At 39.0% G+C, this 18,369-nt stretch overlaps 1 protein-coding gene across 1 annotated transcript in view; it reads right to left on the bottom strand.

Moving 5' to 3' along the window:
• Positions 1–18,369, bottom strand: part of ZNF638 (zinc finger protein 638) — a 119,192-nt gene that overhangs the window by 47,635 nt on the left and 53,188 nt on the right. The window contains exons 3-8 of the mRNA XM_079792783.1: positions 17,096–17,157; positions 10,515–10,553; positions 8,930–9,222; positions 6,753–7,018; positions 4,612–4,758; positions 2,021–2,143 (exon numbers count right to left, since the gene is read on the bottom strand). Coding sequence (XP_079648909.1) covers positions 2,021–2,143; positions 4,612–4,758; positions 6,753–7,018; positions 8,930–9,222; positions 10,515–10,553; positions 17,096–17,157 — 930 coding nt within the window. The remainder of the gene's footprint in view (positions 1–2,020; positions 2,144–4,611; positions 4,759–6,752; positions 7,019–8,929; positions 9,223–10,514; positions 10,554–17,095; positions 17,158–18,369) is intronic.

Here is an 18,369-nt window from a genome sequence, read left to right as displayed (position 1 = left end):
CTTTCAGAAGAGATAAGCCATATTTTTTTTTAACAGAAATCAGTATTATAAAAACATCAATACAATTTCAGTAAGTATTGACTAACCTCCCAATAAAATTTTTCAGAGAACTTACACTGATTCTAAAACTAATATACAGGAGTGAATGTTCAGAATTAAGCAAAATAAATTTAAATAAAGAACAAAGAAAAAGGATTCTACTAGAAAAATAGGCAAATATTATAAATTTTATAGTTATAACAAGTGAAATCACACAGCACTGGCACAAAAATAGACTGATGTGACAACAGTCTGAAACATATCTATGTATACAAGGTAATTTACAGACATAAAGTTAGCTTTTCAAATAAACAGGGAAAAACAAATTAGGTACGTGTTAAAAGTGTGGCAGAAAGTCATGCGACAGACAACCAAATCAACTACTCATAGGCTAATCATTCGCCAAAAACTGTTTATGAGTGGCGACTCTTGGATTAAAATATGTAGACTATAGTTGTAGATATGTAGTATTTATTTATGTCAGGGAAACTACTACAGTGTTTTTTCCAACATGTGGCCTTTTCGATAAAATTTGTTAAAAATAACAGTGAAATAACAACAAAAAATAACCTGTTAATTTAACTCAACTATGGTAGAAATAAAGTTAGGGGCTACTTATGGGCAGAAAGAAGGGTTGTAAGGATTTGCAAGAAGTATGCAAGGGGCTTCCAAATGTTTTCAATATTATGGTTTGTGACCAAGGCAGAGGTTTCACAAATATTTCCTAATTTTGTTAAGTATTTTCTCCTAGTCTATTGTTCACCATTTAATACTGTGTATGAGCTATACAGTCATGCACCACATAACAACCAATAACAAACCACATATATGATGATGGTCCCATAAGAAGAACCCCCAAGAAAATTCACAGTGAATGGATTAGCAAAAGCTTTTGCAGATTTCAACAAGCTCCTTAAAAAGTTTGAAAACGTGGACCCTACACTGAAAGTTTTCATGGTACATTATCTGATTACAAGCAAATCTATGATGAAAAAAAGAAAGCAAGCAAACCATCATAGACATATTCCTGAAAAAAGAGACACCTCCTCAAGAGGAGCCTCAGGCAGGTCCTTCCGGAGGTATTCTAAAGAAGCTAAGTGTTATTACAAGAGTCAAAAAGTTTAAAATTTTAAAGGTTGTAAAAATGTTACAGTAAGGTTAATTTATTATTGAAGAAAAATATTTTATAGTGTAGCCTGTGTGTACAGTATTTATAAAGTCTACAGTAATGTACAGTAATGTCCTAAGCCTTCACATTCACTCACCACTCAGATTTATCCTGAGCAACTTCCAGTTCTGTAAGTTCCATTTAAGTAAGTGCCTTAAGCAGATGAACCATTTTTTATCTCTTATACTGAAATTTACTGTACCTTTTTAATATACAGATATGTTTAGACACACAAATATTTACCATTGTGTTATAATTGCCTGCAGTATTCAGTACAGTAACATGCTGTACAGGTTTGTAGCGCAGGAGCAATAGGCTATCCCATATAGTCTAGATCAGGGGTCCTCAAACTTTTTAAACAGGGGGCCAGTTCACTGTCCCTCAGACCGTTGGAGGGCCAGACTATAGTTTAAAAAAAAACTAAGAACAAATTCCTATGCACACTGCACATATCTTATTTTGAAGTAAAAAAACAAAATGGCAAAAACACCTGCATGTGGCCCTCAGGCCGTAGTTTGAGGACGCCTGGTCTAGATGTGTACTAGTAAGTGCATTGTGATGTTACAACGATGAAATGACCTAGTGACATATTTCTCATAACATACACCACTCTTTCAGCAAAGCATAATTATATATGCACATATTAAAGTTATTGATTTCAGTGTATTTGAATCTATATGTGTACAATGTTATGTAAACATCTGCTTTATGCATTTTTCTGTATGTGTCAAACTTAAGCAAAAACAAAAAACCTTAAAACTAATACAATAATGAAACTTAAACAATAATGAAACGGGACTAAATCCATGTTACCTGTGCTTTTTTCCTTCCTGGAACAGATACTTTCACATTTTTCCCTTTTACCAAAAGAGGTGTTGTTTCAATATACTTCATGACTGCAGTGACTGCCTCCTTAAATTCCATTTTCAAGTAAGCCTAAAAGAAAATATATCATTAGTAAAAAGAATCTAACTTAAAATTCTCTGCATGACTTAATACTATTTTGTGTAACATAAAACTATGAAATTACCTCAAGTCTTGATTTTACCTCTTTTTTTTTCCTCTCAAGTGTAGATTGATCTAATTTAGGATGTTTTCACACATGAAATGGACTTTTAACCTTAGACCATTACAAATGGACCTTTAACCTTATACCATTACAAAAACAATTAAAGGGAAACAGCCTTCCATTTTAGGCTCATAGAACAATGAGAAATGGGAAGACAGGGATCAATTAAAAATCAATCATGAGGCAGGATCTGCTCTAGCTGCTTTAAGTCTGACTTTTTAAAAATCCTCACCTGAGGGTATGTTTAGAGAAAGAAAAGGGAGAGAGAAACATGGATTGATTGCTCTCCACACAAGCGCCAACCAGGCATCAAACACACAATCTAGGTATGTTCCCTGATGGGGAATTGAACCCACCACCTTTTGGTATATGGGACAATGCTTGAATCAACTGAGCCACCTAGCTAGTTTGATGAACTTTATTATGTGAGTTACAGGAATACAACCCACATATAAAAATATATTTACTGTACAAACGAAGTCATTTGTTTTAGTATAAGCTTACTGGTATGCTAAAGCAATGGTTGGCAAACCAAGGCCTGCCAACTATTTTTTGTTTTGTTTTTAAATCCTCACCCAAGGATATGTTTATTGATTTGAGAAAGAGAGAAGGAGGGAGAAACAGAGACAAAGAGAAAAACTGATATGAGAGAAACATCGATTGGTTGCCTCCCATTTGTGCCCCAACTGGGGATCAAACCTACAACTTAGGTATGTGCCTTGACTGGAAACTGAACCCACAACCTTATTTTTTGATGTAGGGGGCAATGCTCCAACTAACTGAGCTACCTGGCCTGGGCGTGCCACCTGTTTTTTAATTTTTTTTTAATACAGCCATGCTCATTCATTTATATATTACCTATGACTGTTTCTGTACTACAATGGCAGAGCTGAGTAGTTGTAATCCTATGGTATGCAAATTTAAAATTTTAATGTCTAGCCCTTTATAGATCGTGTGTGCCAACCTGTCCTAAAGAATATTAAACAGTGTTCTGGGACCTTAATTTGAAGACAGATATTTACATAACTTTCAATTAACAATTTATGTATGTTACTAGAGGCCCAGTGCACGAAATTCGTGCACGGGGGGGGGGGGGGGTAAGGTGTGGGTGTGTTTGTCCCTCAGCCCAGCCTGCACCCTCTCCAATATGGGACCCCTCAAGGGATGTCCGACTGCCCGTTTAGACCCGATCCCGGTAGGATAGGGTCTAAACGGGCAGTCGGCCATCCCTCTCACAATCCAGGATTGCTGACTCCCAACTGCTTGCCTGCCTGCCTTCCTCATTGCCCCTAACCACTTCTGCCTGCAAGCCTGATCACCCCCTAACCACTCCCCTGACAGCCTGATTGATGCCTAACTGCTCCCCTGGCAGCCTGATTGCCCCTAACTGCCCTCCCCTGCAGGCCTGGTCACCTCCAACTGCCCTCCCCTGCAGGCCTGGTCCCCCCCAACTGCCCTCCCCTACAGGCCTGATCCCCCTCCCCCCCAACTGCTCTTCCCTGCAAGCCTGGGTCCCCACCAACTGCCCTTCCCTGCAGGCCCGGTTGCCCCCAACTTCCCTCCTCTGCCAGCCTGGTCACCCCAACTGCCCTCCCCTGCAGGATTGATTGCCCCCAACTGCCCTCCCCTGCTGGCCATCCTGTGGTGGCCATCTTGTGTCCACATGGGGCAGGATCTTTGACCACAGAGGGGCAGCCATCTTGTGTGTTGGAGTGATGGTCAATTTGCATATTACTCTTTTATTAGATAGGATAGAGGCCTGGTGCACGGGTGGGGGCCAGCTTGTTTGCCCTGAAGGGTGTCCCAGATCAGGGTGGTGGTTCCCTTGGGGTGTGGGGTGGCCTGGGCGAGGGGCCTGTGGTGGTTTACAGGCCGGCCACGCCCCCCGGCGATCCAAGTGGAGGGATCTGGGATCTGGGATTTATTTATTTTCTGTAATTGAAACTTTGTAGCCTTGAGCGGAGCCAAGCCTCCTGCCTGCTCCGTGGCCGCAACCATTTTTGTTGCGATTTATTTATCTTCTATAATTGAAACTTGTAGCCTTGAGTGGAGGCCTGGGCCCGCCAGGGTGTGTGGAAAGCTTGGCTTCCTCCATTGCCGGGGAAACCCAAGTCTACTCGCTCTGTGGCCGCAGCCATCTTGGTTGGGTTAATTTGCATACTCACTCCTGATTGGCTGGTGGGCGTGGCTTGTGGGTGTAGCAGAGTGATGGTTAATTTACATATTACACTTTTATTAGATAGAATGTTATAGTAAAAGTAGCTAAAAGATCAAACAATGATTTTTTTAAAGCAATAACTTTTTATGCATTTTCAGAACAGACTGAATGGCTCACCTCTTTTCTATATGGAACAATCAGGACATCATTAACTTTTCCAAATGGTTCAAATAGTTTTTTAATGTCTTCTTCAGTATAGCCATCCTCTGGTAATTCAGATATAAGAAGAACTGAACCGTAATACAAAGGTTGGTCTTTCCGAGGCTATTTTGGGAATGAAAGAAAATTAAAATTAAGCCAAGTTATGCACAAAGTACAGTAATAATAGTTCCCAATATAAATTCTTCTACTATTAACCTTACTTCTTTAAAGTCTTTTCTAAATATTTTAGCACAAGTAAAAATAATTTTTAATGCTAAAAAAAGGTAGTATTTCCACTCAAACCCAACAGTGATGATGAGTTTATAGGTAACCAATCACAGATGCTCTTTTCTGTTTAGAAGCATTTTATAACAAGCAAGATCAATGAAATGGTCCAAAACTATTAAAATTTTTCTATATGAATCTGCATGGTCCATCACTAATGAAGTGAAATTACAGCTTTGTTCACTGTGTTCTAATAATTGACAATATCTTAATATTGTCTTAATATCTTTTTTAAAAATTTATCTTTATTGTTGAAAGTATTACAAATGTCTCCACTCCCCTCCCCCGGCCTTACTCTCTCAACCTCACTCCGGCAACCCTCCCCAGACCTTCACCACACTATTGTTTGTGTCCATGGGTTATGCATACATGCATATATGTTCTTTGGTTAATATCTTAACATCTTAATAGAGCCCGACTTCAAACCAGGTATGTGCATGGCCAGGAATTGAACCCTCCACCTTTTGGTGTACGGGACAATGCTCCAACCAACCAAGCCATGCTGGCCAGGGGAGACTCACTCTATAGCTTACTAACAAAGATAACAAAAATATTAATCCTGCTGCTGATTACATTCACTTTCCTAATAAGAGAGCAAAATTCATCATGGTCTACTTATGTGGCTAGCCTAAAACACCAAACCACCAGAATGTTCTCCTTTAGTAGATCAAATGCCAAGCCTCTAGGATTTGTAAACTGTAAAATTTTGAATTATTGGACTTTTATTATATTCACTAGAGGCCCGGTACACAAAATTCGTGCACGGGGGTGGGGGAGGTGTCCCTCAGCCCAGCCTGCACCCTCTCCAATCTGGGACCCCTCACAATCCAGGACTGCTGGCTCCCAACTGCTCGCCTGCCTGCCTTCCTGACTGCCCCTAACCGCTTCTGCCTGCCAGCCTGATCACCCCCTAACCACTCCCATGCCAGCCTGACTGATGTCTAACTGCTCCCCTGCCAGCCTGTTTGCCCCCAACTTCCCTCCTCTGCCGGCCTGGTCACCGCTAACTGCCCTCCCCTGCAGGGTTGATCGCCTCCAACTGCCCTCCCTTGCAGGCCTGGTCCCTCTCAACTACCCTCCCTTGCAGGCCTGGTGCCTCCCAACTGCCCTCCCCTGCTGGCCATCTTGTGAGTTGGAGCGATGGTCAATTTGTTTATTACTCTTTTATTAGATAGGATAGGGTCCTGGTGCACGGGTGGGGGCCGGCTGGTTTGCCCTGAAGGGTGTCCCGGAACAGGGTGGGGGTTCCCTTGAGGTGTGGGGGGGCCTGAGGGGCCTGTGGTGGTTTGCAGGCCAGCCACGCCCCCTGGCTACCCAAGCGGAGGCCCTGGTATCTGGAATTTATTTACCTTCTATAATTGAAACTTTGTAGCCTGGAGTGGAGCCAAGCCTCCTGCTCGCTCCATGGCCGGCAGCCATTTCTGTTTAGGGTTTGTTTACCTTCTATAATTGAAACTTTGTAGTTGAGTGGAGGCTTAGGCCGGCCAGGGAAGGCAGAAAGCTTGGCTTCTTCTATCACCTTGGAAACCCAAGCCTCCCTCCTGCTCTCTGTGGCTGTAGCCATCTTGGTTGGGTTTATTTGCATACTTGCTCTGATTGGCTTGTGGGCGTGGTTTGTGGGTGTAGCAGAGTTAGGGTCAATTTGCATATTACTCTTTTATTAGGTAGGATAAGAAAAACCAATAAAATAATCCATACCAATAGATTTTAACAAGTCATTGATTTCAAACTTTTTGAAAATTAGAATAAAAAAATTCAGACAACTCTGTTTTCTCTGTCATAATAGTAAATGTATGCACACACTTGCACTAACAAATTAAAGAACTACTGACCTTACGCTGGCCAGAAACAGCTTTATCAGACATCTGTTTACATTCTGATAAGGTGGCATCTTCAAGATTCTTTGATTTGTAACGAGTAGAATTTGAATCATTCTTTGTAGAGCTTACAGATTTAGCTGATGGCTTTGATCCACTTCCAGTTTTAGCCTTTTGTGCTGGTAACTGGCCTTTATCAACTGCTTCAAAATGCTTCTCTTTATTGGATTCTGGCACATGCCCTGATCGTTGTGCAACATCTTCTAATGCTCTTTTTCTATCTAGTGAAAAGGATATAAATACTACTTTAATTAAAAAGAACTTAAGGTAGAACCATTTCATCACATTATTAAAAAAAAAAAAAAAGATTAATCTCTCAACTGCCCAAATATTTATCACATAGAGCCACTGTCAGGCCAAACAGGGTGCATATATACACAAAAAATTCTTAGTCTTTAATCCTTCACTCAAAAGGCTTTTACATGAACTTTCTTTATTCAGTGAGCTTCTACTACACCAGCTGTCCTCAAACTTTTGTTTTCTGTATCCCTCTACACTCTAAAACATAAGGACTACAAAAAGTTTTTGTGTTAAGTTTATCAATATTTACCATAAAAGAAATTAAAATATTTTAAAAACATATTCATTTAATAATAAACTCCTGTGTTAACATAAATAAATTTTTATGAAAAACTAGAACTGCCAAAACAAAAATTACTTGAGTAGCACTGTTGTACATTTTCCCAAACACTTTAATGTTGGGCTTAAGAGAAAACACCTAAATTCTCATATCTGCTTTTGCATGCATTATGCTGGTTACATTCTGGTTGAAATATATAAAGAAACTACATGTCACACAGACATGTAATTAGTTGAGAAAGGGAATACTTTGCAGATCTCTGAAAAGACCTTCAGGAATATATATATATATATATATTATATACGAACTATTTCTGTAAAGATCACTAAACCAATAATTATTAACACAAGTTAAAACATGAATAATTTCAAAAAGCTTTTAAGTCATTCGTCTCCTGACCTCATGTGCAATGGAAAATAAATCTCATGTGCTTGTCATGGACAGGTTCTACAACTCTGTAACCCTTGCTAAATATGCACTGTCAGAATTACACACAGGAATTGTGGGAACCCTGCAGCAAAACAGGAAGCAGTTTCCTAAGTCGCTGAAAAGTGTAAAAAAAACTTGCTAGGGGTGACAGTCGCTATCAATGTCAAGAAAGTGTAACATGTTTAGTTTGGCAGGATAGAAAGCCCATCACGTTTATTTCGAACTACCACGATCCAGCTCAAAATGTAGTAATAAACAGAAGAAATAAAGATGGCAGTGTGCAAGAAATACAGATGCCACAGCTGGTGAAGGACTGTAATAAATATATGGGTGGCTGTGACAAAAATGACCAGATGACTCGCCTTCACCGATCTCGTCATTACCGCTGGCCCCGGCGGCTTTTCATAAAATTTTTTGTGTGTGCCAGTTATAATTCTTATATCTTGTATGCTTCAAAGCAGCAAGCTGCTTCAAAAAAGCCATTTTATTTCACCAGATAATATTCAGAAACTGTGCCTGCAACTTATTGGTGGATACAGGACATCAGCCCACCGCCACCCACAAAAGGAACCCTGCCCTCAACGGATGACCCCAGGCAATCATTTTCCAGAGATTCCCTCTGGGACATCGTCTAATCATATCTGTGTTGTGTGCATGGAAAAGCACTCCAGCTACAACAAGCAAAATCCTGGAGTGTCTTACAAAGACAATCCATGCAAGAAGGTGAAGAGCAACATCTGGTGCTCACTTTGCAAGAAGTACCTCTGTGTGAAACAAGGCTCATCCTGCTGGGTAGATTGGCACACAAAGGTGGAATATTGGCGCTAGATGAAAGGCAGACCTATTTTCTACAATGTCTCCAAGTTCCATCTTATTCTAACCACTGTTTGCATGTAACTAACATTTTTCTATATCATGTTGTTTTTTTCTCTTTAATGCTCAGGAGCCCAGGTATAGGGGACAGTTAGGTTCAGGGCCTCAGGACTGGTAGGGTTAAATCTTAACAGTACATAAATCACCATTTCAAACTTATTAAAGATATACAAATATAAAAATTCAAACAAATAAAAAACCTAAAAAAAATAATCAAAATAAGTAGACTTATTCATGATCATAAGTGTACCTGATGATCTCACTGATCTCCTTGATATCCTTTCAGGGCTAACTGATCGATAGCTTTTTGGACTACCTCTAAATGGATTTCTCATTCGATATGGTGAACGGGACCTGGATCTATATCTGGAAATGAAACGATGGCAAATTCTTGGACTTCGACTTCTTGGTCTATATATATAACGTGTTGGGCTTCGAGATCGATGGAATCTGTGACTTGAGCTTGATCTCCTAGAATGTCTAGGACTGAGGGAATGAGAACGTCTTCTTGGAGTTTCATTTTCTTTTCTGTTGCCTTCATTTCTACAAATGCGAAAAGAGACACACAAATTCAGCAATTTAATGTAAATTTAAGCTATTTAAATGACAGAAGTATATTCTTACAATCAGACTACTAATAATACCAAATTCTGATACTATGTCTTTATTAAAAACAAAAACTTGTTTGTTATGATCTGATTTAGCCTTGAGACAAATAAGAAATAATCAGAACAGATGCCCAGCCCTCTAATTGCTTGGATCCCTCTGTTTTGCTAATTTACAGAATATTATCATCATCAATTTCTTGGGCTTTTCCTGTATCACTACTATATACAAACTAGTGGCCTGGTGCACAAAATTTGTGCACGGGGTGGGAGTGGGGGTGACCCTCAGCCCGTCCTGCACCCTCTCCAATTGCACCCTCTCCAATCTGGGACCCCTTGGGGGATGTCCAGCAGTCGGACATTCCTTCTCGCAATCTGGGACCGCTGGCTCCTAACTGCTCGCTCACCTGCCTGATCACCCCTAACCACTCTGCCTGCTGGCCTGCTCGCCCCCAACTGCCTCCTCCTGCTCCCGCCAGCCTGCTCTCCCCCAACTGCCCCCCCTGCCGACCTGATCGCCCTCAACTGCCCCCCCACCCTGCTGGCCTGATCGCCCCCAATTGCCCTCCCCTCTGGCCTGATTGCCCCTAATCGCCTCTGCCTCAGCCCCGCCACCATGGTTTTGTCCGTAAGGACGTCTGGAAGGTCTCCCAGTCTAATTAGCATATTACCCTTTTATTAGTATAGATATGTTTTAAAAGTATTAAGTTATATAAAAAATTTAGGACAAAAAATTTTAGGAAATGATTTATATCAAGAAATGCTTTTCAACTTTTTTCCCTAAAAGATTATGCCATTTACAAATACTTCTTTGACTGCTGTATTTGTATATATGCACAACGAATAAGGACCCCTCCCCCCCAAGGGAATACAAAGCTTAATAAAACCATTCCCATCCTTCAAGGCAATTTATAATCTAAGATTCCACAAGTATAAAGTAATAATAAAAGCATGAAGTATTGTTTAAAAAGACTAAAAAGTAGAAGAGGAGAACTATAACATTTAAGCTGGGGTAATTAAAACTGGACTTAGTTCAAAATACCTTTTAAAAAAAGTACTTGCTTACTTCTAAAAAGAAAATTGTTTCAATAATATAATTGCTAAAAACATAATTACCTTCCATGGTGATTGTGGGGGTGGGGATGTGGGAGAAGGGTGGAGATGTAAGAGGCCATAGAGGGGATAAACGGCGGTGGAAAATAATAAAATAAATTTTAAAATAAGAATTACCTTCTTGATGGGAGGATCTCAGGATTCCAATCAGGATACCTATTTTGAGAATAAACAATATTAATTAACAATCAAAATAAGACTGTAAGGCTCCACTGATCTTTCTCTGCAATTTATTTGTTCAAAACCTATGTTTACATAGTAATTTACTAGTATATTAAAGCACAAAAATTTTCTTGGGAAGAAAATATTTTGAGTGTGTAATTCAGCAATTTTCAACCAGTGTGATGTAAGAATTTTAAAACATGCAATACCTGACTATTTACTCAGGAGCACTGATCCCTTAGATTGTCAAATTTTTAAAAATGACAACAGCAATGCAATAATAGTTGGCTTGTATGAATGAATAAAAATTACATCTATTTTTTTTGTCATACTGGCCAAAAATGATATATTTTTCGGTGTGCTACAGAATTTTATTAATTACTTTATGTGTGCCATGAGATGAAAAAGGTTGAAAACTGCTGGTCTAATCCAATCAAGTATTATGCTAGTAGACAATTTAGAGAAAATAAACAGAAACGCCATACTTTATAAAGACTTCAAAATTTTTAAAAGTTGAATAAGGAGTACACATAAAAGAGGTACAGAAGAGGTCAAAATACAAGCTCATGTAGAGGTTAAAAGAGGGAAGACACTTCACATACTTTGCAGAATTCCAGGGGACACTATTCTACATTGCACCAAGTGGTCCTCAGAGAGATAAACTAATCTGGCTGAAGCATGGAAATGACGAAAAAGTATTATGAAAGGCAAAAACCTGGAAAGGTATCTCAGAGACCAACTGTGAAGGTCCTTGAAATCAGGTAAAGAGGGTGCATATAAATAAATACATTTCTAAAGTGAAGAGAATATAGGAATGTTTTCAGAATAATCAGAAACAAATATCTGGAATGTGGGGGGGGGGCGCGGGGATGAGGGTTGAGATACTTAGAAATCAGGCATGTAGAAGCTATGTTATAGTACTAAGAGTGAGAAACTAACAAAGAATGGGAGTAATCTGTAGGAAAAAAGAGGGCTGAGAACTTAAGAGATTAAGGGGTATTCGCAGAAAGGAAAAGTAGAACAGTAACATCGTAGAAGCTTAAGAAAAAGACATTTTTCTTCCTTAACTTTTCTAGAGAATGTAGACTCTAAAGGTTCATTGGAAATGGTGATTAAAATAAAACATCAGAAACCACCAGTATTCAAGAATATAATTTCAGTAATCAAAAAAAAAAAAGAGCCAGGTAAGGAAATGGAAGCAGCAGACTCAGCAGTCACCTGGCAGGAAAATGAAGTTAGGTCAAAACCTTACTAAATGTAAAGCAGGTGTTGTTGTTGCCATTGTTTTTAATATGTATTTTTATTAATTTTAGAGAAAGAGAAAAGGAGAGGGGGAAGAGAGAGAACATCGATTGGCTGTCTCCTGCATGCCCCCTACCGGGGATCAAGCCCACCACACTGGCCAGGGCTAAAGTAGTTTTTATTTATTGTTAGCAGGTTAACTTGACAGCTATTCTCAACTCCTTTTTACCTTGCCTGCCTCTACTACAAAGGCTAACAAAGCTAAATATTTGTTTTCCCAGCTTCCTTAGACGATAGCCAGTGGTAGATTCTAACCAATGAGACATAGGTACAAAGGAGACTTCTGAGAAAGCTTTTGCTCCCTTCTTCTTGCTTTAAAGTACAAATTATGAAGACAAAAAAAAGTTAACTTTAAATTCAATTTTTCATCACCTAGCATCAACACCTGTCAAAATATGGATACTTCTGTTTCCTCTACTCCTACACTTTTTAAAACTTTCGTTACTCTGTACCACCTAAAAAGATCCATTTCTAATTTTGTGGTATTGTGTTTTAATGTAACATCTTTGGAATCAAACAAAGTTGGATCTAAGTGTAGGTGCTGCTATTTAATGGCTGTGTATCTGAAAGCTAGTTACTTAATATGTTTAAGCTTTAGCTATCTTGTATGTACAATGCTGGAAATTACAGCTGGTTGTCAACACATGCAAGTTACTGGATTTCTAGAGCTTTCCAGTTTATGTTTTCACAGAGCTTGAAGCCTATTATTCAAGAGTTGGTAAATAATGTTTAGTTCTTCACTAGGCTGACTGCTAGAATGCATGTTCTTGTCTCTGCTGCCTAGAGCAGAAAGATAAAGCATATAAACTATTCTGCAAGTAGAGTTTGGACTGTCTATGTATTACCTAGCTAGTTTAAAATGTGTTTCAGAGGCATAATACTCTTTACCTATGCTGTATAATATAATGGCTAAGAACATGAACCTAAGTAACTAACATTATCTGGGTCAATGTGATGATATAATAAGCATACACATGAAAGTTGTGAGTAAAATGTTCAATCTGAATTTAACAATGAGGAAACAAACAGAAGAAAGTACAGAATGTAGTAAATGCTACAAGACAATTTTCTTGGATGTTTCAAAAGAAGTCAACATCATGAAAATATCGCCAAAAATAAAGACCACAGGGTGGACTGTTCTAGACTAAGAGACTGAAATGCACAAATCTTAATTTGAATACTGAATTGACAGTGTGGATGGGGGGAGGAGGAGAGAGGCAGGAATAGTTATAAAAGGCATTTGAGAAACAGCTAGAAGACAGATGCTGAATTGATCAGTGTTGTCAAATAGTTCAAAAAATATATATAATGATATAAATTAGATATGGCAAAGTTTAATAATTGGTGAATAAAGATAAAGAATATATGTTTATTGACTTCAGTTTTTTGCAGCTTAGAAATTTTTCAGAATAAATTGTTTCGGGGGGCAGGGAGGAGCAAAGATCCATGAACTAAACAGACTAGTTGTGTCAATTATTTGTTGTGTGAGTATGAAATTTACCTCCCTATGCCTCAATTTCCTCACTGGTAAAATGACAAATAATCATTATACATCTATCTCACAGGGTTGCCTTGAAGTGTAAATAAATTATGTAAAGCATTCAGAATAATGCCCAGAAAATAATAAGCAAAGAGCTATTATTATTTATTTTTAATATTAAAACTATGGTGCACTGTATCTTTTCTCAAGGTAACAGTGTAAATATTGTGTCCAGAAAGACCCAATAAAGACACAGTGAATAAGAAAAGAGTAAGAACCTAAATATACATTAGATGAGGAATGACTAAATAGATGAAAGTATATAAACACAATGAAGCTTAAAAAAACACACACACAAAGAATAGAGTACCATATACTATTTGGACATGGAAGGATCCCAAATGCATAATCAAATTTAATTTATCTGTTAATATTTTGCAGTGGGGAGAAAGCCATGAAGGAATTATTCATGAACATGTAACTTGAAAAAAGGTAAAAATGTAGGATAGAGTATTAAAGTGGCAGGCATAGAAAGCACATGTTTTAATAATATATGTGCACGGCCCTGGCTGGTTTGGCTCAGTGGTAGAGCGTCGGCCCACGGACCAAAGGGTCTGGGGTTCGATTCCCGGTCAAGGGCACGTACCTCAGTTGCGAGTTCCATCCCCGGCTGAGGTCGGGGCACATGCACGAGGCCAATAGATGTGTCTCTTTCTCGTCGATGTTTCTTTCTCTCTCTCTCTCCCCCCCTCCTCCCTCCCTTCCACTCTGTCTGAAAAATCAATGAAAAAAATATCCTCGGGTGAGGATTATAAACAAATAAACAAACAAACAAATAAAATATGTGCACTGAAAAATAGGCATATCTGCAGAAAAGGCTTTAAAAATCCATGCCATTTGTTCTGGTAAATTACTGACAGCACATGTAACTAGAATCCTGTTACTGCCATTAATGCCTATCTACAGCAAGTAACCCATTCCTACCTAAATAACTCATTCCCACCTGATTCTCTCACCTTCATAAAAATTAGACACCCCATTGGGTATCTGTGGGAAAATTTGTGGCTTAAGAGATTTTCCATTTACAGTGGCAAAGAAGCCTATCAGGTAACAATTATATCTATACTAGAGGCCCGGTGCACGAAATTCGTGCACGGAGGGGGGGTTGTCCTTCAGCCCAGCCTGTACCCTCTCCAATATCGGACATCCTTCTCACAATCCAGGACTGCTGGCTCCCAACTGCTTGCCTGCCTAGCTGCCTTCCTGATTGCCCCTAACCACTTCTGCCTGCCAGCCTGATCACACCCTAACCATTCTGCTGCCAGCCTGTTTGCCCCCAACTTCCCTCCTCTGCCGGCCTGGTCACCCCTAACTGCCCTCTCCTGCAGGGTTGATCACCTCCAACTGCCCTCCCTTGCAGGCCTGGTCCTTCTCAACTGCCCTCCCTTGCAGGCCGGGTGCCTCCCAACTGCCCTCTCCTGCTGGCCATCTTGTGTCCACATGGGGGCAGGATCTTTGACCACATGGGGGCAGCTATATTGTGTGTTGCAGTGATGATCAATCTGCATATTACTCTTTTATTAGATAGGATAGAGGCCTGGTGCATGGGTGGGGGCCAGCTGGTTTGCCCTGAAGGGTGTCCCGGATCAGGTGGGAGTTCCCTTGGGGCATGGGGCGGCCTGAGCAAGGGGCCTGTGGTGGTTTGCAGGCCGGCCACGCCCCCTGGCGACCCAAGCGGAGGCCCTGGTATCTGGAATTTATTTTCCTTCTACAATTGAAACTTTGTAGCCTGGAGCGGAGCCAACCCTGGGGCTCCCTCCGAGGCCGCAGCCATTTGTGTTGGGGGTATAATTGAAACTTTGTTGCCTTAAGCGGGTGGGCCCGGCCAGGGTGTGCGGAAAGCTTTGCTTTCGCTGTTGCCGGCGGCAACTCTGGCCTGCTCTCTCAAGCTCCATTCTGCCGCCATTTGTTTGAATTTGTTTACCTTCTATAATTGAAACTTTGTAGCTTGAGTGGAGGCTTAGGCCTGGCAAGGGCAGGCAGAAAGCTTGGCTTCCTCTGTTACCTAGGAAACCTTGCTCTCTGTGGCTGTAGCCATCTTGATTTGGGTTAATTTGCATACTCGCTCTGATTGGATGGTGGGCGTGGCTTGTGGTGTGTTGGAGGTATGGTCAATTTGCATATTTGTCTATTATTAGGTAGGATGATAACCTATGTCTTTCTACACAGCATCTATATTAGGAAGCAACTCCAATCTCCATTCTTATTCTTTATGATTCAAGTAGGGCTTGTATCATATATAACACCAGGAGTAGGTATGACAATAACTGAGTTAGAATACTCTGTTCCCACAATCATTATAATTGGTTCAGAGATGGACAACTAACCCAGAGTAGACCAAAGGAATAAAACCAAAGACTTTTGCAGCAGTTATGAGGAAAGAGGTGTTTATTTTTTTTTAAACTCCTGGAATTTGTTCGCTATACAGATCACTTAAGTCCAGAACCTGGGGGTCACTTTGCTCTGTGAAGAAAAGAGTGCCTGAGATCTCATAAGGCCAAAGCAAAAGAGAACTGCCAAGAAACCAAAATATTTCTCACACTTTGATTTTTGTTAAGCATCCAATTCAGCTGCTTTGAAACCAGAACCACTCTTTAAGCTTCCCAGTTAAATGAGATATTAAATTATCATACTTTATTAGTAAAAACTACTTTGAGTTAGATTCATCACTTACAAATAGAGTTCTAAATAACCTCAAAAAAAAAATTGGTGATGTTTTCATAAAGAACAACAACAAAACCCACAAAAAACAGCTGCCACATATCTATTTGACCAAGAACATGTTACTGCAAGTCTAGTGATAAGGAACTTGACATCCAACTGTATCAGTATGTTTAATGATGTTAGGGGAAACATTTAATTTTATGTTACTCCCAGGGACATAAGAGAATACTATTAAAATCACACTTTTCACCTGCACAGGTACTCTGTCTTAAAGAAGGAAAAGGTGGAAGAATTAAAGAATCAATTTGAGCCCAGCTGGTATGGCTCAGCGGTTGAGTATCGACCTATGATCCAGGAGGTCATGGTTCAATTTCCGGTCAAGATACATGCCCCCCCCCCCCTCCACCAAAAGATACATGCCCCCAGTTGGGTGCATGCAGGAGGAAGTAAATCAATGATTCTCTTTCATCACTGATGTTTCTATCTCTACCTCTCCCTTCCTCTCTGAAATAATAATAATAATAATAAAGAGCTATTTTAAAGAATAAATTTGAGGAACCAACACATCTAGCTTATTCATCTCCTACTTAAGGTTTATTCTGAAAACAGGTTCTAAGCCAGAGGAAAGCTTTAGGCCTGAAATTAAATACTGGTATTTGGGATGGGTAGTTTTTAGTTATTCATTGTGGTTTATATTTGGAGCAGGGAGGTGGGTAGATAGGAGAATGGATGACTATCTACTCAAAAATAGATAAACCTTTACAAGAACACAAGCCAGCAAGGAATGAACCAATGATATTAAAATATATACCTGAGATTAAATTAGGAAGAAGTCAGAAGAATGATCATACTGAATTCCTTTTGGGGAAAAAATTAAATACACTTCTATAAAATGAACATTTCAAATAGGCAATAGCTTTCTAAAAATATTTTTCTCCAAAGTACCACACGAAAGGTATTAAAAGTTATATCTGAGCATTAACTACTTTTATAAATTTGCTACCTCTAAAAAAGAAAAAACTGTTCTTACTGTTGACGTAACTGTCGACAGCTCTCAATATGAGTAGATGTATTTTGATGCTGAATCCAATCCTATTGTAAAAGAAGAAAAGTGCTGAAATTAGAATATTTCTCATGTTGAATTATGAATTAGGCTTTCTGGGTTGATACAGCATACTCTCCCCCCCCCACAACCCCCCTCAATTAAACAAATTTAATTACAGATAGCATTTGGCTATTCAATAAAATCTTTTACAACCAAAAATAAAGGCTTCCAAACAAAGGCAATTAATACCATATCTCATTTATGCCATTTTAAACATTTAAGTATTTTTTAAAAGATCATACCCACGGATACTCATTTTGAAATAAAATATATAAACTTGGAGAAAATAAATGCATGGATCAGAAATAATTCATCTCAGATACAAAAACAACACACCAGAGAACACCAAAAACCCTATAAATAAAATGGTATCTGAAATGGCATCTTCAAAACATAGACTTTTACCTCTAAAATTCAAGCTAATAATATTAACAATAAAAAGTCATACCTCATAGGCCAGTACCATTCCAGACTATATTGGCAAAGAATAAGATTAGTAAAAATATGAAGAGATGATGATCAAATCTAATTTATTTTTAAGATTTAAGGGAAAGTAACACCAATTCCATGACACAGTATCTCTTACACATAGAGCTTTACAATAAACAAAATGCTTTCTTATACATTACTTCCTTTACAAATCTGCCCTAAAATTACATTCTGTACCCATAAATAGCTCCTGGAAGATACATCTGATTAAAAAAAAAAAAAAAGCAATACAGTTTTCAAAGATACAGTCCTCCAAGTGACAGTTAAAGATAACATGTATATTATTTAGTGTTTTATTGTTTTTCCAGCATTTGGATAGGCAGAAAACTTACTAAACAGTTCTGTATTTGAAAACTTTCCTTGAGAAAAATGTTACTCATTTCCATTTCAAAAACACTTTATTCTGTTATTGCTAAAGATGAACTAGAAATTTCCAGTTAAAACCACAATTGACACTATTTATAAAATCTGCCTTGTCAAGAACTATCTGAAAATAAGTGAATGCTATTTACAATACTCAACAACAGGTTATGACAAACCCTAAACTATTTCATTAAGCCATGGAACCAATTGTGCATTGCAAAAAAGAAATGTTTGCACATCTTGCTCAGTGATACAAGGAGAAAGCTCGTAGAGATTGGCAATTATCGAGTCTCTAAAACTGCTAAACCCATGTCTTTGACAGTAACTGGACACTGTTTACATCAAAG

This window comes from Cnephaeus nilssonii (assembly GCF_951640355.1).
Source record: "Cnephaeus nilssonii genome assembly, chromosome: 15".
In the NCBI taxonomy this organism is placed as follows: domain Eukaryota; kingdom Metazoa; phylum Chordata; class Mammalia; order Chiroptera; family Vespertilionidae; genus Cnephaeus; species Cnephaeus nilssonii.
Note: the sequence above shows the minus strand (reverse complement) of the source record. Positions and strands in the feature narration are given on the sequence as shown.